Here is a 22,552-nt window from a genome sequence, read left to right as displayed (position 1 = left end):
TCGTGGGACATGAACAGGGTGGGGTAGAGCAATTAAGCACTATCAATTTTCATTAGGAAGTTGGGTTTTCATACAGACTTAATCAAAGTAGGGACAGGACATTCCAGAAATAGTATGCAATAAAAAGAAGACTTGGAGCAAGGAAAGAAGTTTAGAACTATATTGTTAGACCCTTGGTGGCTTCCAAAATCTGCAATTTTGGATGGTTCTGAATCTGAAAGTGTGGTTGATGTTTTGGCTTAGCAAGTTGGCATTTGAGTTGGGTCTGGGTCAAAGCTGGTTCTGTGCAAAGCAAAAGCAAACCAATAAAACCTGGAAACTTGAGTACTTCTGCAACCAGTCTGTTTTGTTTGTTAAATCTCTTTTATAAATTTGGCCACTTAACAGAAACCTTGGAGTTCATGGGAGCTGTTACCTTCTTGGGAACTTATACAAGGTTATCTTGTGAAGCATTCAATTATGTTTTATGTTGAAACTTTAGCACTCTGTCAGCGTTTAGAAATTATTTCTCAAGAATTGGTCAGAGGTGTTTTTGAGAATATTTTTCTATCACCAAGAAAGGTCTTGGGAATTCTGGTATTATTGCAAGCAGTACCAGCAGATTTTGAACACTATTACCTGCCCCTTCAGTTATTAATTTCTTGTCTTCTAAGATGTGCCTTTAATACCTTGCATGCATAGACTTGAGTTTAAATCACAACCATAGCAAATCAACTTTTATAGTGTTTGCCAGATAAAACTGATTACTTCTCTTTCAGTGGATGTGGACTTAGGAGTTTCCCTAATAGTTCTCAACTCACTGTTCGATGCCATTCAAATCTGAAATGTGAATATTTGAATTTACCCAAAATGTTAGGGTGTAGTTATCTTCTTCACAAAATCTTTATTGTGCAAAAAAAAATTACGATAGATTTCTTTTCAATTGCAGGTTTCCCTAATGCCCTTTATTTTACTGAATTTTCAAAACTTGTATTTACACAAAGCTTCCATTTCCACTCATTGTGTAAATACAGTACTATTGAAAACATAAGTGATTAAGCCCACTGAGGCATTAAAATTCAATAGTGTCTTTTTAAAATACTGAAACTTTTTTATGCCCTTATAGTTTTAACTTGTGAGGCTTATTTATTCATACTTCTTCCTCCCCATTAGAATTGAGGTCTTCAAGGGATAGACTATTTGCCTTCCTCATTTCCTGTAATCTGACAATAAGAAGAATCTAGTGACTGTTGCTATTTTCCTTTTATGACCCCCAAATCATGGGATAGTAGCACATGATAAGCTTCCTAATAGGAAAAAATAGGAGAAGTATGATTGAGGGACTGACATCCAGAGGATTTCAGTGATTGTGCTTACTCATCAAATAGCTTGCCTGGGTAATCTTTGCTTCTGAGAAAGACTTCCTCTGGGTGCAGTTTATAATTCTAATGGTATATTTACCAGTAGGCATATATCCTTCCTTTTAAATATTAAACTAATCTTGGACTAGTCTATCTGGAAGAGCCTTGAGAGGTTTAGGCAAAATAAACTTAAGACAAAAGCCTGGACAGAATTTTGTCAGAAAAACTGGAATTAGAGATTATAAAACGCAGCCAGTTCTTTATTTAATCCAGCACATCTGTTGCATATGACCCAAGGGATGAATAAAAAATTTCCAGAAGGAAGTATGAGGATTTGTTTGTTTTCACTTGTATAAAAAGAATTCATACCCATTGACTGAGGAAGAAAATTGAAAATTGAGCTTATTAGGTTGGAACCTTTTGAGATCTTTAAACAACAGACAATTCAAACATCTCTATTTTGTCCGTATTCATAATAGATAAAGTTGGTTGTGATGGATTACTTTTTAGGAACTGTTTTCATTTAAATGACCTATTACTTTTTTTTTTTAGGAATTACATTGATTCACTCCATCAGTAGATCTTTCTAAGCATCCTTTTGAAAAGGTGGTGGGGAGAAGGCAAATTGAAAGTATGCAAAATATCTTCTCTCCTAATAAATTCTGATTCTGACTGGGTAGAAAAATAGTCTTATAACTTGGGTTTCATATAGAATAATGAAAAAGGAAGACCTGGAAATTTTAATATCATGGTTTTAAATTAGTACCTCAGAAGAGAATTCAAAAAAATTTTAAGAGATAGGATTTTGGGATTCATCAATAAACAAAATAAAAAGGTTATTGCCCCTTTGGAGCTTATGTTCTAATTCAGAAGTCAGCAAACTTTTCATGTAAAAAAACAAATAGTAAATACAATTGACCCTTGAACTGCACGGGGAACTAGGGGTGCCAACCCTCTGCGCAATTGAAAATCTATGTATAACTTACAGTTGGTCCTCTGTATCTGCGGTTTCACCCGTGGGTTCAGTCAACAGTGGATTGTATGATACTATAGTATTTACTATTGAAAAATCCAAAATATAAGTTCAAACCTATGTTGTTCAAGGGTTAACTGTATTTCAGGCTTTGCATGTGGCCATGTTCCAATAAAACTTTGTTTACAAAAACAGCCAGCCAGCTGGATTTAGCCCATGGGTCATAGTTTCTCAACCCCTATTCTAGTAGGTGAAAATAGAATTAATAAGTAATTCTGTTACTAATTAATAAGTAAATTAGAATATGTTAGGTGATAAGTGCTTTGGGGAAAAGAAAAAGAGCAGAGTAATCAAAAAGGGAGTGTGATGAGGTAGAAGTTGACAAGGTGGGCCTCTCTGAGGTCAAAAAGAGGAGAAACCAGCAGAGGAGACTGAGAAGTGAGTGAGTGGTGAGATGGGAAGAAAACCAAGAGGTGATGATATCCTGGAAATGCAATGAAAAACCATATACTGGGAAGAAGCGGGGAACATCTGTGTCAAATGTTGCTGATAGGCCAAATAAGAGAAGGGCTGGGATTAGCCCATTGGATTTAGCTATGTGTAGGTTGTTAGTGAACTTGGTGAGTAGTTTTGGTGGAGTCGGTTCAAGAGAGGATTGAAGGAGGGTAAAAACAGATAAGTCTTTTGAATGATTTTGTTGTAAAGAGCACAAAGAAATGGAACAGTGAAAGAAGAAGGATCATGAAAAGAGTTTTTGTTTGTTTTTTTAAGATAGAAGAAATAATGACATGCTTATTTGATGGAAATAATCCAGTAGAGGGTAGGGGGGAAATGATGTAGGAGAGTAGAGGTGCTGTAACTGAGTTGGTGAGGGGGTGGGATCTGGTATGTAAGTGAAGGGACTGACTTCAGGTAGGTGTGGTGTTGGTAGGTGGATACATGCGCTGTAAAGAGTCTGTAGTTTCTTGTGGCTTAAATTTTCTGATTAAAGAATTATCAGTAGAGAATATGAAAGCTGAAGTTTTGAGGTTTTATATATAACTATGGTCTTTAACTTTTAGTACCAGCATTTGAGGGATCTTTGGTGACTCACTGAAATCTTTTTATTGTGCCTTCTGAGCGAGTTACAAACATAACCCAGCCAATTTGTGTATTTTAAGGATTAAACCCTACATTATGAGATTAAATAATGGTGCATATAATGTGTGGCACAACACCTGCTATCATGGAAGTAGTCAAGAATTGCTGAGTGTTACTAGACAATGTGGAGTCAGTATGCACTGAACTAGGCTTACTTTATCTCTTTGGTCCCAAAAGATACCTTGTCGTAATTTTAAATGTTATTATGTAAGTTAAATTTTACCAGTAGTAAGTAAATATGCTAAATTTAAATCATAGGTCTGTTTGATGTCTCTCCTAATGTTCTTCCTTCTTCACAGTGTGGTCTCTTTATACAGTGACTAGTGATATTACTGGCTCCGGCAATCAGGGGAAGTACTGACCAGGGCTCCATAGATGGATGCTTGTTCTTTTAATGATTTTATCATATATTGATATGTTAATTTTTTGTACAATGGAAATAAATTGTACAATGGAAATAAAATTTTGTTTACAGTATCCTCCTGTAGATTGTAAGCCCCCAGAGGCAGGTAATAATTCTTAGACATTTTAAGAAAATATCTTAAGTAATTGTATGTAGAGGGCATTCAACAAATATGATGATTACTAAGTCAAACTTTCATGTTCCTTTAGTTAAACTTAAATATTCAGTTCTTTAGGGCTTGCTCTAATTCAGGCCTGAGACCTTTCCACTAGTCTGAAAAAATTTGGAGCTAAATTATATTGAGCTTAATGGCAGTTATTAGAATTCCTCCACATGTAGCTGTTCCAAATAACTACCAGAGGGGGGTAGTAACCAAATTTCACTTAGTAAGCATATAATAATAGAGGCTTAATTGGTACATACAGCTGTTAGAATGACATAAAAACTGGCATGATCACTGAAAGAAGTTTGTTAGAGAATAATGCTCAACTAAGTATAGCATATCAAAAATCAAAGTAAGATAGACTGACTTAGTGTAACTACAAAAAAATGGCCTCGCTTACCTTCACACACTAACAAGGAAGTAATGAGTGAAGTCAAAGAAGTGATACTCTTACCAAGTACTAGAGAATCTCATTGTGACCAGGAATTTTTGGGAAGAGTAAGCTGAAATGGCCATGACATTCTGCAGTAGCCAGTGTGATTAAGAGAGAAAAGTAAGAACTATTTTCCTTTTTATAAAGCAGCTGTGTTTGAGGATTTACTGATAAAGATAAAAATTTGAAGAGGCTCTTTCCTAGAATTTAGGAAGTAAAGCTTAGCTATCGATGCAAATGACTGAGCAATTCTAAATCGGTTCAAATCTAGATTTCCATTACAACAGTTATTCCTGAAGCATGAGAACATCCAACTTCTTAAAAATATTTTAGATCTGTGAAAAATATTCAACGAGGTTTTTTTTTTAATCTGTCTTTTGTTAAAATTTTAACTCATTTTCTTTGTATTATAGGTCCAGTTGTTTACGTCTTGGATCTTGCAGACAGACTGATCTCAAAAGCCTGTCCATTTGCTGCAGCAGGAATAATGGTTGGCTCTATCTATTGGACAGCTGTGACTTATGGAGCAGTGACAGTGATGCAGGTTCACTATTTTACTCTGTTTGACGATGTTACTTTTGATACGAAGATCAGTTAAGTAGATTTTTGTTAGGAGTTTTAAAAATTATTTTGAACAAGTAATAACATTCTCATGGCTGAGAAATAAGAAAATATATAAAAAAAAAAAATCTAGGGATGAGTTTTCTTACTCCTCTCCTTCATTTGCCCAGGTTCCCCTTCTCCCCAGGTAGCCACTGTTACTAGTTTCAAATATATTCTTCTAAACTTTCTTTGTGCATATGTAAGAAAAAACAATATCCTCTCACACACACAATAATACATTTTACCCTCAAAAGGAAATACGTTTGAGATGAACCCCTCTTTTTTCTAAAACAGCAAGAACTTTGGAGATCTTTTTTGTGTTAAGTATGGAGAAATCTGCATTCTTTGTATAGATTTTCAGCAGTTTATTTGCCAGTCTCTTATTGAATAGATCGTTGTTTACTTCTAGTGTTTTTGCTATTATGAAACAATGCTATAGTCAATAACTGTTGCTGAAGATTGGAGAGACTTAAATTTCAAGATTAGTCCCAGGCCCTTGACTCTTGTCTCTTTTTTTATACTTCTTCCTAAAATATTTTCAGCTATCATAACTGCGTTTTGTGTTCAGATCTATGTCTTTCACCCTAATCTTTTCCCAAATCCAATCCTATGAGGACAGATTGGCCCTTCTCCTTAAATGACCTCTTGCGACTTCACACTGAATATTGCTGAAATCAAACTTGTCTTTTCCTCAGTTTGAAACCCATATTTATTCCCCAGTTTCTCTATATCTTTGATTCGTACAATGTTCCCATCTACTCGATTTATATCCTACATTCTTACGATTACCTTTAATACTTTCTACTTCATAGCCTTATATCTAGTCCACTGACCAAGTCCAAACAATTTCCATTTTGGCTTTGTTTCCACAGCCTGAATTATTGTCAGTTCCCCTTCATGCCTCAATGGTTAAAGGAGCCTCTTGTTTTCTTTAATGTCATTTTCTTCTATCAGTCCATCCTTCCAAATGAATCTTCCTAAAGTAATAATTACTTCAACATCTTACTTCAAGCTTACTATCTCATACTCTGCTTAAATAATTTTTTTCAAAAGCAACACCTAGGTTGGTTAAGTGTTTCATAGCAAACTCAGTAATAGTTAACACACTTAGGTTTGTAGATGATATAACTTGCTTTTCTCTACCAAAAATAGTACATGAAAGAAAAAGGGTTCGAAGGAATTATATGTCATATTCTAGAAATTGCACATAACCTGTTTGCCAGGTTGATAGTGAGCAGCCTTTCTGGTTGCTCTGTTAATAATCATGGTGAGACAGAATGTTGCAAGACTTCTTCATAAAATGTTGATGACACCCCAGAAGTCTGGATACAGTCACTGGAATGAATCACAAATCATTTGTCATAAGGGTAGTGGATAAAGATTGAGAACCACTGACTTAAAAAAAATTCCATTTCCTTAACCTGATTTGCTATGCAGGGTCCTCCACAATCGTACTTCATTCTACTTTGAGGCCTATTGGGCTGTCTCCTCCAACCTATCCTTATGTTGTTTAGGTTTTTTACCTCTGTCCTTTGGCTTATGCCACCCTCCCTGCCTAATACCTGTCCTTCCAGTCCTCTCTCTACTCCTCCTAATAGAAACCCTCCTTCCAGGCTTAGTTCACCACTGTTCCTCCATGAAATGTACCAGGCAACTCCTGCCCAATGTGATTTCTTCTTTCCTCTACGTTTATGATGTTTTTATTTCTCAAATGGCAGTTAATCCTTTGTTGACCAAGTGCTATTTCTTATATAGATTACCTAAATTATTTAATTTTTGTTGTATTCAGGCCTTACTTTTCCTATTACAGCATAATTTTCTTAAAAGTAGAGACTATGATATACGTATGTATTCCCTGTATAGCATACACACAGATACTAACTTGAAAAGGCTTTCATAAATACTGATTTTTTTTTTAATATGACTGGTTCTATCAGGTAGTAACAGGTTTCTTTGACTGATTATATGCTCTGCAGTAAGTAATTTGCTAAATTCCAGTAACAAGTATCAGTGTATCATTAGATCAAGGAAGTTCAGGACCATTCACTGGGACTAACAGAGACCTGAAAACAGAGAGCAGCTTATACATTATTTAACATTCAAATAAATACATTATACAGAAGTATATTTTTGCAGATGAGGAAACTAAGTCCCTCTGAGATTGAGTGACTACTCTTTAAGACCTAATGGACCATAAGAAGTGGGATGGCTCTTTTTAAGGAAAGGATTTTAGGCTAGCTGAGTCTTAAAAAGAATTTTGATAATTAATGAGACACTTCAACAACAAGAGCCAATTAACGAATATAGTTTGTATCCCCTAAGAAGGGCTACCAGTTGTATTTTGGCATTTTGAAGCATATTGGTATGATTCATTCAAAAAGTTAGCACTGAACTGGGGTCTGTGTAAAATACAAAACAAATTGAAAGCCCTGATCCCCAGCCTTAAGGAATCTAGTCTAACCTAAGTGAACAGCTGGAGAACAGTTACAAGGTTATGTAAAAAATATGAAGAGAATGCAGAAGACTACATTAACAGTACTTTAATTCAGTAAAAGTGAAAGATCATTTGAAGTTATGAAAACAGTAAGTATTGAACTGCCCCTTAAAGGAAATAATTTGGATTGGTAGAGAGGAAGAAATGATATGAGCAAGGAGACAAAAAAAAATGAACATGTTAATGGTGACAGAAAGGAAGATCTAAAATTATGATAATATATATTATATATATATTATGTGTTACCATTTAGAAATAACCTTTACATGTACTGTCTCACTTGAAAAGGTTTTTTTAGCGCAGAAATGAGAGATTAGTTGTGACAATAAGTAGGTACTGTTGTATGATTTGAGAGTGTTGGGAAGACTTTTTACCTTTCTGAGTATATTTCATAGCAATTGTGCCCCATATGCCATCAGCAGTATTTAGGGTTTTCTTTTTAACACTTGACTATTTTGTTTTCCTTTTTGTTCTCTGATGACTTTGTTCAAGTAAATCAGGTTAAGGAATTAGATCACTATTTTCCCATTTACTCCCATTTATTTCTTCATGAACCAGTCTTAGGTTCAATCCCTGTTTGTTGTAAAGAAATTGAATGGACCCTTCCACTTAAATTTCTGTTGAAAAGACAACATGATAGTTAACCTTTTTTTTTTCCCGACACCAGACTGAACGCTTTTCAAGCACTGATGCGTGTAATTCTTGGAGCAATCTTATGACATAGATACTGTCAATTATTCCTAGTTTACAGACTCAGAGAGCTTACATGTCTAGTTCCACACAGTAAGGAAGAAGCATTAGGACTCTTGTCCCTAAATCTAGGGCTTATTAAGTAAAACCTGGTCCCAAAGACAGCTGGAACATTTTATCCTGGAACAATGGAACCTTAATATCCAGCCTAGTTTCACTTCCACATGTAGTATAAAGACAACCCTCATAAGCATTGTCCATTCTTAATTATATTACACTGAATTATCCTTCATTCTGTAAGAAAACCTATTATTTCATCACTGTTCCAGCCTCCCATTTAAAAGTAGGGTTCTATAGGCAGTGCTTTAAAAAAATCAGGCCTTAATTAAAACTCTTAGCCTTCCAGCATCAATGAACTGCAGGCCTAGCTAAGGAGATCTAGCTTTTAGCTCTTAAGCAGAAAAACAAACAAACCTTTCTCTAAACCTACAATTCCATAGGCCTTTATTTTATATATAACAGATTCTTGAACAAGACATTCTGTAGTTCCTGAATCTCATCTCAAAACTGAAGTCTTAAAAATAACCTATTTTTAAAGTCTTGGGACAGAAAACCAGAATGTACATGATTGTACACAACGTTTGCTGGTTTTTTATTGACCAAAGTTAAATCAGCCCCGTTGCTTAATTCAGATGTCATTTATTACCCTTCAGTCTGACTGTAGTAGCAGGTGGTGTAACATTACAGATGTTACATTACACTAGTTCCTTAATATTTATATTTACACACTTGCTGATTTATTATCTCTCACCTCCGAAAGACATCTTTTTAGCTCACCATTTAATTCCCAACACCTAGGCCTGTATGTGCCGCATAATCAGTATTTAGTTGAATGAGTGCATGCAAGTACATGCGTATGGTCATCCTCAGCTTGAGCACAAAGCATTTCTCTCCACTTTAGCTGCAACAGGGGCCTTTAAAACCCTAAATTCCAAAAAGAAAACATAACCCAACAAAGGAATTTTTCAGATTTCTGAATTTATTTGCTAGCACTTTGGGAGTATTCAAATCACATTTAATCACATTTACAACTTTAAAGTGATCATATTGTAAATAGTAAAATGATACTAAAAAAAAATAAAATGTCATGGGGAAAGCATTAACGGTAAAGACAGTCTCTGGGCTAATCTACTTTTGGCCCCAGTGTGGGATATGTGTTTATGAAATATAGTGAACCAGACTGTTTTACTTTAGGGCAGCTCAAAGTGTTCACCCTTCACATGTAAGAGGTGAAGTTACTAAGTTTCTACCTGAAGACACAGAAGAATTTCAGATACCAATATCATGGTTTTTGACCATTTGGAAGAGGCTTAGTCCCCTTGGTAATGATAAATTAGTACAAAACTCCAGGCTGTATCCCTAGCTGAAATTTTTCAAGCACCCACATACTTTTATAAAATATTTTTACCTGGATCAAGTCTGTTGTCTAGAATTTCACTTTGCACTGACCATGCTCAGCTTCCTTATTTCACTTCTCCTTCAAGTCCACCTAAAAAATTCTACATTTTAATAAAGGGCATCTCGTTTTTGAAAAAATCCCACTTACTTTTTCATGAGTTTGCTTCTTGCCCTCTGGGATCGAAACCAATTGAGAAATAACCCCAAGATCCAGATGAGAGGGGAAGGGCTGTTTAGTTTCATGACTCCATGGGTACAGCACCCTAGGGTTCCTGGATTAGAAAAAGTGACTGGAACCTACTGTAGCCAAAACTGGGCCCCTATTGCAGTCCCTCAAATCTAGACCTTGGAACTGCATTTTAAGAGAGTTAGGTCTGTAGATCAGGCATTTAATCAGCTAGAGAAATCACACTCTATCCCAGACACCACTGAGTAAGGAGAAAGAGCCAAAGAGAAATAAGCTTTCGGGCCATCTCCTAAAGGCCAGTCCTGCCCCTTGGCTGGCTATGCTTACATCCTAGTAGGAAAAGCAGGACATCATGCTCTGCTGGAAGACACCTGGGACCTAGAATTATAGTCCAGTCTAACCAAATTAAGCGAGAGGAATGGAAGCAAGAACCGGAAGTCCTCTCGCCTCTATTGAAACGTAAACAATGTGAGTTTTAAAGCTTTTATTCCAGTGTAACATAAAACAGCTTGGGAGCTTTTTTCCGCCTTGAATGAGAGACATTTCTTATAAATAAATTAGGACTGATAGCTTTCCAGCTTATTCTTAAAACTTTTAATTTCAATGTTCTTTTGAAATTTAGCATTTCCTCTAAAGTGAATTGTGCTCAAGCATGCAGCCCTTCATTAGATAAGGAAATGATTCTAGCAAATCCCATTTGTTTTACAGGTTGTAGGCCATAAAGAAGGTCTGGATGTTATGGAGAGAGCTGATCCTTTATTTCTTTTAATTGGACTTCCTACTATCCCTGTCATGCTGATATTAGGCAAGATGATTCGCTGGGAAGACTATGTGCTTAGACTATGGCGCAAATACTCAAATAAACTACAAATTTTGAACAGTATATTTCCAGGTAAGACCCTGAATTGTGGGTGTAATGAGCATACCAAATTAATAATTGTGTGCGAATCCTAGCATGCAAAGATATTTTAGTTATTGACTTATTAGCACTATCACCTTGCATTTTTTTCTCTAGGGATTGGCTGTCCTGTTCCTCGAATTCCAGCTGAGGCTAATCCTTTAGCAGATCATGTCTCTGCCACCCGAATTTTGTGTGGAGCCCTTGTCTTTCCTACTATTGCGACAATAGTTGGTAAACTAATGTTCAGTAGCGTTAACTCTAATTTACAAAGGACAATCTTGGTAAGATGGCTTTAATATTACTTTTTTCAAGTGACTATACAAAAGAGAACAAACTGTATATTTGTTTAAAGAAAAACCCAATGGGACTATATAAAATATTCATTCTGTGGCTCCTGTGCCTTAAACTCTGTTTGATCCCCGCGGTCATCCACTAGCGCTAAGCAGGAGAGGACCCACTGCAGTGGTTCGGCCTGCGGGAACTGCACCGTGGGTGACTTCCCTCCTGGAATATGCATGAATCATCACGCCCACCCCTCTTGCCAACAAGATTATGGTGAAGAGCTTCTGCTCTGCAGTCACATGGCTTAGTTCAAATGCTGTCACAGACATTGCCTTGCTGAGAAACCTAAATAAAATTTCTTGACTTCTTTATGTCTGTAGAGTGGAGATAGTCATGGTAGCTACCTCATGATTATTGTGAGAATTAAATGAGATAATTCATTTGAAGTACTAGCACATAGTAAGCCCTCTTGTTATTTGATGCCATTATTATTCCCACTTTTCCCTCTGGTGGCAGCCTGCAAAATAGTGCCTGGGCATTCTCTCTACTATGAGAATGGATGTAGAGCTAAGTGGAAAGATTACTCAGAGATACTCAAAAGCATCTCTGACCTCTGTTACCTGTAGTACTAGTGTTCTCTCCCTTTCTCCCTAGTAGAAAAGAGAACTGTTTCATTTGCAGAATTAGTATCAATGCCTGTGTCTTTTGTGATTTAAGTAAAATGATTTTTGTTACGTTTCTCTAAATCTGCATTATAAAAAGCTAATTTTTCTTTTTATTTTAGGGTGGAATTGCTTTTGTTGCCATTAAAGGAGCATTCAAGGTGTATTTCAAACAGCAGCAATATTTACGTCAGGCGCATCGCAAAATTCTAAATTATCCAGAGCAAGAAGAAGCATAAAACTGACTTCTCGTTGTTCTGCAGTTCTCTCATCCTTATGAGTCTGTTGTTTTGATTCCATCATTAATGCACAGTAGTGGAGACTTGTGATAAGCTGCTGCTCTTGTATTTTTAAGAAATATAATAAAGCACTTAGGGCAGGGGAAACCCTCTCAGTAATCACGGAACCTAAGGATGTGATTGGTTTTCCTTGTTTTGTACGTACTTCTTTTATGGCAGTCGTCTGAACCATTCATTATCTTAGCATGGTGAACCTGAGTTTTGTTCTTATTTTCTCCAGACAGAAATGTAAAGATCAAACCGTGCAAATATTTAAAAATGCACATGCTGTTTTATTCAAATGCCTCTTTTGTACATGTTCATGTTCAGTGTTTTCTTAGAATCAGCAACTCAATGAAGGTACTATGAGGATTTTTCTCACTGGCATAATTTGATTACAAGCTAAACAGGAATCTATGTTAATATGAGGAAATGTAAATTAAATTAGTTATAAATAAATAACAAACCAAAAATGTATGTAAACATTGAAATTATTATCTGAACAAATGCAATTTTGTTGTGTTTTTCTTAACCCATGTGATGTCCTCCAAAATGTGTAGGGTAAAAATTCACAGGGCTTCCAGATCACTTTTTCACTATTAAATTTTATTTATATAATGTTGACATCTCATAATTCATAATGTAATTTTGACTCATGCAGTCTTAATTACTGTCTGTGTGTGGGGTATATGTGTGTGTGAGAGAGAGAGAGAGAGTCAGTCATCAGGTCCTTCCATTACTGGAGTAAGGTTTTTAAATTCATATTTCTAGAAATTAGAGCTGCCAGTTTATAGTAGTTTGAGCACAGAGAATGATTTGCAAAAAATCAATAAAGTTATTTTCCTCTCCTCTCTCATTGATTCAGTTATTCAGGTGTTACTCTCCTACTTGCCCAGGCACTGTGTGGTGCTGTGGGATACAGTGGCGAACAAGACAGACTTGGTTCCTGCTTTTATGTAGTTTACAGTCTAGGTTTCAACAAAAAGAAAACCAGCAGTGAGTAAACCAAGGTGAGGCCTTGAGCTCTTTTGTTTTTATATTAGTCAGTGAAGAGATAATTATGAAAACAAAGAAGTCTTGAGTAAATATTAAGGTCATTGTTTGGGGCTTGTCAGTTTAAGAAAAAAATAATACTAATGCTTAAAATTTTAATTGCTTGTCATATTGAGGCTAGCACCTTAATAATCACGGTTATACTAGTCTTACATTCATTTTTCAAAAGCAGTTATCTGAAGATGTTTTCAGTAGTGGCCCTTTTAATGTTCAGCAATCTGAATGATCTTGCAGTTCTTTTCATGAATTAATATTAAATTTTTTAAAGATAGCTCCAAAAATCCTATTTATTTTCTTGTTCACAGTATCTAATGCATGACAATATAAACATTTTTCCCTTACTGATAAATGGCCACTTCTCTTTAGGAGTATCAAGCTATGTTAGATTGCAATAATGTATGTTAACTTTAGTAATTTAAGACTGGTACCTTTCTGTAGTATGAATGTCTTAACTGAGTTTTAACATGAAGTTTCTATGAATGGCTATTGAACATTCAAAGTTGTAATTATTTGGGGAGGAAGGGCATATGTGACGGACAGTGAGCCTTATTGAGAACACTGCTACAGTTCTGAAGGGGAAATATAAAATCTATGATTGTATATAAAAATAACTTAGATTATATAGCTATAATTATAAGATAAATTGGCTTTTCTTTAATTTTCAATGTGAAAAAACATGTTAGATATTTCCTGAATAACTTTGTTATATAGAACAGCTTCTGGCAGCCTTTACTAAAGTTACACAAGCACACAGTTCCCCGTTTACTACTTTTTGCCCCAAATACGGAGGTAGCTGCTTGGGCTTATTTGCATCAGGGCTTGTGAGGGCCAGAGAAACAACTCAAATCCTGAAGGGGCAAGGAGGGGGAGTTTCTAGGGCTGTGAGGAGGGAATGTGCGTGCCTGGGGACCAGAGTGGCCTCAGCCCTGGAACTGAACACTTTTGAATCTTAAGATCCTTAGCTCAAGAAGCACCATGCACCAGTCTCTTCAGAAAGTGTCCCGCACCACCTTGAAGCAACAAAAGCATGGGCTGACTGAAGTTGCTGGACCTGGGTTCGAATTCTAATTCTGCTTTAGTAACTGTACTTAGGACTTCGGCCAAGTGACTCAGCTACTCTTCATCTCTGAAATACAAGTAGTCCTTATCTCAGAAGGCTATTTCTAGGATTAACTGAGAAATTAAAGGAACAGAGGCACTTTAAGCTCAAAATAGCCCCTACAGAGCAGTAGTTTCTTAATTGTTAAAGTCTCTTCAGACGCTAGGAAAAGGGAATGAGGAGGTAAAAGAGTCATTAGGAGACAGATCAAAGGGATGCTGTAGACTTTTGGGATGGGTGAGTATATTTTGTGTTTTCTAGTTTATTTTCATGTTGCTTTCCTGTGTTATTTCTATGAACTTCATTAATGTTTTAAACCTCTTTTATAAAATTCAATGACAACTAGTAGAATTCTCTTCTTTGCAGAATTTAACTTATCTCCAAAGTGGCTGAAACTATTGTTCATCATTACATGATTATCAAATGACTGTGAAGAATATAAATTAAACTAAGTGACTTAATTGGTCACTGCCTTGCTAACTGTGCTGTAATTTTTTTAAACGTCTTGTTTTTAACATAGCAGACTATCTCGACACTGGCTGGTTTAGGTTAAATAAAGAATTTTTATGTTCTCTAGGTGTACTTTGTCTGTTGAACAACTTCCAAAACATAATTTGTTTTTATCTACATAATTCTTTTTCAAATCATAGTAACTGAGATATTAGTGAGATTTTGTCTTAGTAAAAATACGAATTCTTTTTTAAACTATAGAAGAATTTGTCTTTATTCTGTAAGCAGGCTAGACTAAATTCCAAGTATGTTTTAATTTTTAAAATCAATCTCTTCATCTACCCTCAGGGCCAGTTGGACTATTATTAGACAAAACTTTTGGGTGGTCTCATGTCATGGGGTATCTTAAAGTATGTTCAAGTGGATTGGGAGCACACTAAGTTGCCTCCTCTGAAATACTAAGAACTTAAATTTCTGAAGAAGATTATAATTTCTACATTAGTACATCAATTAAAGGCCCTTCCATCCATGGGGATTGTATTGTATCTGGGTCATCTGAGATACAGACCAGCAGAGGAGAAACAGCAGAGTCAGACAGTCCTGGATGCATAAGCTAGCAGATGTTTAATTAGTTGTAGGGCAAGTTACTTTATCTTTCAGATAGACTCTCAGTTTCCTCTTCAAGATGAAGATTATAAAACCTACCTCTTGGATTACTGTGAGGATTAAGTGAGGTAGCATTCTGGGACACTTTAATAAATCTGTGCCAATGTAGAGGTTCATTCGACCATACTCTTTCTTTGGTCCCCTGGGACCTCAAGGTTGCCTCTTCTCTGCTACCTGCCCCCTGTATACCCATTAGAAGTGGGAGTGTTGAATGTCTTGCTTAATTGCCTTCCTGGAACAAAGATCCTGAGCAAATGGAAAAGAAAGGTTTGCAGCTGAATGACTGTAGAAGGCTTGTACCAGAAACAGGGTAGGCTGTTCTGATTGACCCACCACCACCACCACCACCACCGTGGACTTATCTTACTGATAACAGCAGCTTGCCAAGCTTACTGTACGTCAACTGTGTATCCTATTTTATCAGATATTTGCTGAGCACCTGTATGAGCCAGGCACTGTGCTAAGTCCTGGGGCAGATGGGAAATAAGCCTGCTTTGAGATGTTTAGAATCTTAAAAGTACGCAACAGATCTTACTTAAACTTATTATGATATTACCAACATAAAAATGGAAGATAGAAGGATGTGGAGTTTTTTTCCCACTTTTGTTTACTGCTATACTCTGTAAATTAACAGTATTCATGGGCCACTGTAGAATCCTTTGAACCTGGAATACTAGATGTGCCCTACTTAAATATGGGCTGTCTCTAGTTTAAAATAAGCAAGAAACAATCCATAACAGGGACTGAAGTAATATATTCATGATCTTTTAATAATACACATTTAGTGTACTCTTATGTATTAGTGTATTTATCATTTCAGATAATTGTACACCAAAAATAAGACATGTTGAGTGCAACAATCTTTATAAATCTTGATAAATTTTTACAAAATGATCACATGTAATGTATCAGGGTCGTCTGGAAATAGAAATCACACCAGTTATTTGAACAGGGAAAATGTAATATACGGAATTGTTAACTGATAGGAAGTAAGTACTCAAAGGAGTAAAAGAGGACTAAAGGAAAGTAGCATGGGCAAAAAAACAAAAATGAAAACCAGACACTACCTCTAGGCTGGAGGAGGGTAGATGACAGGTGAGGACTAAGGGAAGGCCTCTCCCCTGCCTCAAGGCTGAGGTTCAGACCTCTTTGAAGAGGGTGTGACTGAGGGGCAGGGGTGGAAACTTGCCAGAGAGCCGGCTGGAGCTGGTCTGTAGAAGCTGCGCTGTGAGGAGGGGGCAACCTGACTTGTGCACAGGCTCCTGGGCTCCTGCTGAAAGGTTATAGTAGAGGCTGGAACCTGGGAGGAAAGTGTCTCCCTGACAGTAGCCTTGCAGTATCATTCCCATGCTCTGTTGGAAAAGCCTAATGTTCCAAAGGAAAAATGTTTACAGGGTCCAATTCCATGTCACAGAATTGGGCAAAGAAGAGTGAATCTGGAACCAAGAAACAAAGTTGGTGCATGTAACTAGTTTCCTTCTTGGTGGCTCTTCCTAGTTGATCTCTGACTCTACCCTACCCCACCCCACCCCACCCCCACCACAAAGAAACATAAGCTTGACCTCTTTTCGGTTAATAACTGATAGTACTTGGCACTTAATTCACAGAAAGGACAATAAGTGATTTAATACTATATCATCCAGGATGCTAAATGGTCCACTTTTATATACTATAGGTTGTGATACAAATCAGTATGGAGGACAAATAGTATCTTTCAAAATTATAGATGCATGTGCCCTTTGGCTTAGCAGTTCTAATTCTAGAAATTTATCTTAAAATATATTTGCACTTCAATACAGCAACAAATCTATGAAGTTATTCCTTACAGCAGATATGTAATAAGAAAATTGAAATCAACCTAAATGTCTGTCAGTAGGGAATTGGTTAAATAAATTATGGTGTATGGAATACTATACAGCTATAAAAAAAGAATGAAAGCTGTTTGCATGCATACTGATATGAAAATATTTTTAATGAATATTGTTAAAAGGTAAAAAATCAAGCTGTAGAACAGTGACTATGTTACTACTAGTGGAAAATGGGTGATGGAGGAATCACAAACATTTCTTTGTGCCTTTTAAAAATCCCTGAAAAGATACGTAAGAAAACTAGTTAACTACAGGATTTTTGGAATTGAGGGGTTAGAGGTTGGGAGTACAAGGGAGATCCTTTACTGTTACCTTTTATACATTTTTCTAACTACGTTGATAATATTATTTTTAAAATAACTAAGAATGAAAATTTTCCCACTGAGGATATAGTACTGAAAATCAAATAGAAATTTTTGTTTCTTTTGGCAATGATAACATTTGAACTATATGACAATAGTTTCTTTTTCCTAAAGACTGATGTGATTTTTTTTGAGAAGTAATTTTACATCTCCTTCAAGTAGATAGTCAGTAAAGGCTTATTGAACTGAATTTGCTGCCCATAAAATTCATTTTTGATAGAACATTTTACAACTAGTTTTGTCCATGAGTTTACACAGGTGAGTGAATTTTGAGACAAAGCTACCCAGCCCATAAAAATGGCTATTAGAACTTATTAAAGCAGGAAATTAACATATCCTGCACATTTATTACTCATTCATCATTCATTTGTTGAATAGACATTACTTGAGAACTTAGTATCTATCTGATACTATGCTAGGCACAGGAAATTCAGAATTAATAATAATGACTATTGTAATAGCCAGCATTCATTGCGTGCTTAGTATGTGCCAGGCACTACTCTAGGAAGGAATATTAACTCATTTAATCTTCACAAGGACCCAAATGTACTCTTTTTATACCACACACAAAGTATAATATGTCACAAATAAGGCAACTGAGGCACTCTGTTCCTGATTTCGATTTTTAAGTAAGTTCCCCAGGATTACATTCCTCTGCTCTCAGAGCTCACAGCCTAGTAGAAGAGATAGGAAGAAAAACATAAATCCCACTGCAAAGTGGAAAGTGCACTGGCAGAAGAGGTACAGAGGTAGCAGGGAGTGGAGCTTCCTAGAGGCAGATCCTAGGAGATGAATATGAATTTGACAGGAAGAAAGGGACGTGGAAAGGCACAGTGTCTTAAGGAAAATTCTGAAACAGAAAAGTGATAACTGATACTAGCCTCGTATACTCATATTGAAAAGGGGAGACATTTAAAACTGCAGAACTGTAATAAATGGACAAACATTGGAAAGACTACAAGTCCAAAGAGAGACCCAAATACAACGGGGGATTTTGTGTATGGAAAAGGTAGCATTTATATCAGTGAAAACAAAGATGGATTAATCAGTATGTGGTGTTGGAGTAATGTAGCCATCTGGAAATTCCCTTTACCAAAATAAAGTCCAGTTGGAATGAAAGATTTAACATGAAAAATTTAAGCATTAAAACACTACAAAAGAGAGAAGATATTTTCAAGGTACGTATCTGACAAGACTTATATCCAAAATACACAAAGAACTCTTAATAAGAAAAAAGGTAAAGATTTGAACATAAAAATAGACCTCATCAACAGAGATGTATAGATGGCCAAAAAAAAAAAAAAAAGCATTTGAAAAGATGCTCAACATCATATATCATTAGGGAACTGCAAATTAAAATAACAAGATACCAACAACTTCCAAATGGCTAAAATCAAGAAAACTGACAATTACCAAGTGTTGGCAAAATGCAGAGCAAAATAAAAAATAAAGTCTATTAATTTTTTAAAAATTAATACTACATGAAAACATGGAAGAGTTGTATTTTTAATAATTTCACAGCGTGGAGTCTTTTTAAGAAATCATAAAAGACTGAAAATTCTAACTTCATTAAGAACTGCATAAAATAACTGAGCTAAATGCAAAATGGAAAATGTCACAACTTATATAGAACTAATTTTCTTTACTTATACAAGTCTCTTTAATTCAGTACCAAAACCCATTCTTTAAATAGCAAAAGATGTGATCAGTTTACAAAAAAAAATGGCACTGAGATATATAAAAAGATGTTTAGCCTAATTCATAATTTTAAAAAATTCAAATTAAAATTATCAGGGTTAATATCCAAAATATATAAACAGCTCATACAACTTAATATCAAACAAACAACCCAATCAAATGGGCAGAAGACCTACCTAAATAGACATTTCTCCAAAGAAGACAAACAGATGGCCAATAGGCACATGAAAAGATGCTCAACATTGCTAATTATTAGAGAAATGCAAATCAAAAACACAGTGAGGTATCACCTCACACCAGTCAGAATGGCCATTATCAAAAAGCCTACAAATAATAAATGCAGAAGATGGTGTGGAGAAAATGGAAACTTCCTACACTGTTGGCATGAATGTAAATTGGTACAGCAACTATGGAGAACAGTATGGAAGTTTATTTAAAAACTGAAAATAGAGCTATCACATGATCCAGCAATCCCACTCCTGGGCATATACTCAGAAAAGATGAAACTCTAATTCAAAAAGATACACATGCTCAATATTCATAGTAGCACTATTTGCAATAGCCAAGACATGGAAACAACTCAAATGCCCATCAACTGACAATTGGTTTAGGATGTGTAATAAAAACACAATGGAATATTCCTTAGCCATAAGAAGGAATTAAATGTTGCCAGTTGCAGCAATACGGATGGACCTAGAGAGTATCATACTAAGTAAGTCAGACAGAGAAAGACAAATACTATATGATATCACTTATATATGGAATCTGAAAAAAAATACATAAATGAACTTATTTACAAAACGGGGTGAGAAGGGATAAATTTGGGAGTATGAGATTCACAAATGTTAACCACTATATATAAAAATAGATTAAAAAAAACAAAATAATCCTTTGCCGATTAAAAAATATCTTTCGGATAATGTAAGTTATAAATCACTGTAATACAAATATAATCAAGATCATCATGATTATCAAAAAAAAAATCCTTATGTGTATTAGCCCATTTAAATTCCAACATGAGTCAATTTAAAACTTTTGCTAGCCAACTGTATTGGTTAGGATGTAAGGAAATAGGGAATCTCCTATGTTGCCTGTATATTCAGCATCTCACATGAAGAAGACCCTTTCACACTTTCTTTTCTCCTCAAATCTCCAGCACCTCCTTCCTTGCCCATTTTCGCTCTCAACTGATGACCTTGCTTCTTGTCTGCTACTTCCCTGAGAAATTAGAAGTAGAATAAAATCCATGAACGCCTCCAAGTCCCTCAAAACTACCTCCATCTATTCCCACATATAGTATAATCCACCTGTCCTCCTCATACATTAGACAAACTGTCAGTGTTTCTATCCAAGACTATCTGTATCAGAAACATTCTCCTTTCTAATGAAACATAAACATAAACACACACACACACACAAAGTCTTCTATGTTTAAAAAAATTTTTTGACCCATTCCCTCTTCCAGATACTATCATTTCTGTACTCTCTTTACAGCACAAAGCTCCTCAGAAGAGTAGTTCATGTCTCCATTTTCCCTCTTCCCATTTTCTCTTTTTAAAATGTTTTTATTGAGATACATTTTGTACAACATAAAATTCACTGTTTAAAAGTGTACAAGTCAGTGGTTTATACTGAAGTATAGCAGTATTTTCACAGTTATGCAACCATTACCACTATCTAATTCCAGAATATTTCTATTACCCCCCAAAAGATACCCTGCACCTATCAGCAGTCAGCCCCAAAGCCCTCTCCCTGAGTCCCTGGCAACCACTCATTTATTTTCTGTCAGGATTTGCCTATATTGGACATTCATTTAAGTGGGATCAGATATTATGTGGCCATTTTTGTCTCACTTCTGTCATAATATTTTCATGGTTCATCCATGTTGTAGCATGTTTTAGTACCTCACTCCTTTTTATGGCTGAATAATCATCCATTGTAGGGATAAAGCCACACATTGTTTATCGGTTGATCAATTCATAGACATTTGGGCCCTTTCTCTTTTTTGGAGGGCAGACCCTCTTTTGAACCTTCTCCAATCATACTTTAACCCTCTACATCTCACACTTCACCAAAACAACTCTAACCAAGGTCATCAATTAACTCATTGCTAAATCCAATAGCCAATTCCTAGTCCTCACCTTAACTTATCTAAAGTATTTGACAAAGTTATAGCTTCATTCTTTTTTTGTTTTTGCATGAAATTTTTTTAAATTGAAGTATAGTTTATTTACAATGTTGTATTAGTTTCTGGTGTACAGCAGAGTGATTCAGTTATGTATGTATTTTTTTTCATTCATTATAGGTTATTACAAGGTATTGAATATAGTTCCTTGTGCTATACAGTAGGACCTTGTTGTTTATCTATTCTGTATACAGTAGTTTCTATCTGCTAATCTCAAACTCCCAATTTATCCCTCCCCACCTTGCCCCTTTGGTAACCATAAGTTTGTTTTCTATGTCTGTAAGTCTGTTTCTGTTTTGTATATAGATTCATTTGCATGATTTTTTTTAGATTCCATATATAAGTGATATCATATGATATTTGTCTTTGTCCGACTTACTTCACCTAGTATGATAATCCCTAGGTGCATCCATGTTGCTGCAAATGGCATTATTTCATTCTTTTTAATGGCTGAGTAGTATTCCATTGTATATACCACATTATATATACCACATTTTCTTTATCCAGTCATCTGTCAGTAGATATTTAGGTTGTTTCCATGTCTAGGCTACTGTAAATTGCACTACTATGAACAATGGGGTGCATGTATCTTTTCAAATTGGAGTTTTCTCTGGATATATGCCCAGAAGCGGGATTGCTGGATGCATATGGTAACTCTATTTTTAGTTTTGTAAGGACTCTCCGTACTGTTTTCCATAGTGTCTGCACCAAATTACATTCCCACCAACAATGTAGGAGAGTTCCTTCATGCTTCATTCTTGAAACAGTTTCTTCATTTGACTTTCCGAGTACCACATTCCTGTTTCTTCTCCCATCACATTGACTGCTCATTTCCAGTCTCCTTTGTTAAATCTTTTTTATCTCTCCAACTTCTAAGTGTTGAATTGCCCCAGGGCTCAGTCCCTGAACTTTTCTCATTTACACTCCCTAAGTGAACTCATCCAGACTTCTGATCATCTATCAGATGATATGCCATCTACAGTGTATATTAATAATTCCCAAATTTATATCCCCAGCCCATAAATTCCCAACTTGAGCATTTCCTATTCAACATCTTCATATACATAAAGAGCGCCTGGAGGGTGAAATGCTACATGGAGAGAGAGGGGTTAAGGGAGATGTGAGAGTGATGGAGCCATCTTGGAAATGGATCCTCCAGCCACA

The 22,552-nt window shown here is 35.8% G+C and overlaps 1 protein-coding gene across 2 annotated transcripts in view; it reads left to right on the top strand.

Annotated features, from left to right (window-relative positions):
• Positions 1-14,731, top strand: part of MARCHF5 (membrane associated ring-CH-type finger 5) — a 42,541-nt gene extending 27,810 nt beyond the window's left edge. For both annotated transcript variants that reach the window (XM_006183668.3, XM_014558353.2), the window contains 4 exons: positions 4,866-4,996; positions 10,593-10,776; positions 10,900-11,066; positions 11,852-14,731. In XM_006183668.3, coding sequence (XP_006183730.1) covers positions 4,866-4,996; positions 10,593-10,776; positions 10,900-11,066; positions 11,852-11,968 — 599 coding nt within the window. In that variant the 3' untranslated portion in view covers positions 11,969-14,731. The remainder of the gene's footprint in view (positions 1-4,865; positions 4,997-10,592; positions 10,777-10,899; positions 11,067-11,851) is intronic.
• Positions 14,732-22,552: the final 7,821 nt, after the last annotated feature.

Source organism: Camelus ferus, chromosome 11 (assembly GCF_009834535.1).
Source record: "Camelus ferus isolate YT-003-E chromosome 11, BCGSAC_Cfer_1.0, whole genome shotgun sequence".
Classification (NCBI taxonomy): domain Eukaryota; kingdom Metazoa; phylum Chordata; class Mammalia; order Artiodactyla; family Camelidae; genus Camelus; species Camelus ferus.
The sequence above is the reverse complement of the archived record's forward strand: the minus strand, read 5'-3'. Positions and strand labels throughout refer to the sequence as shown.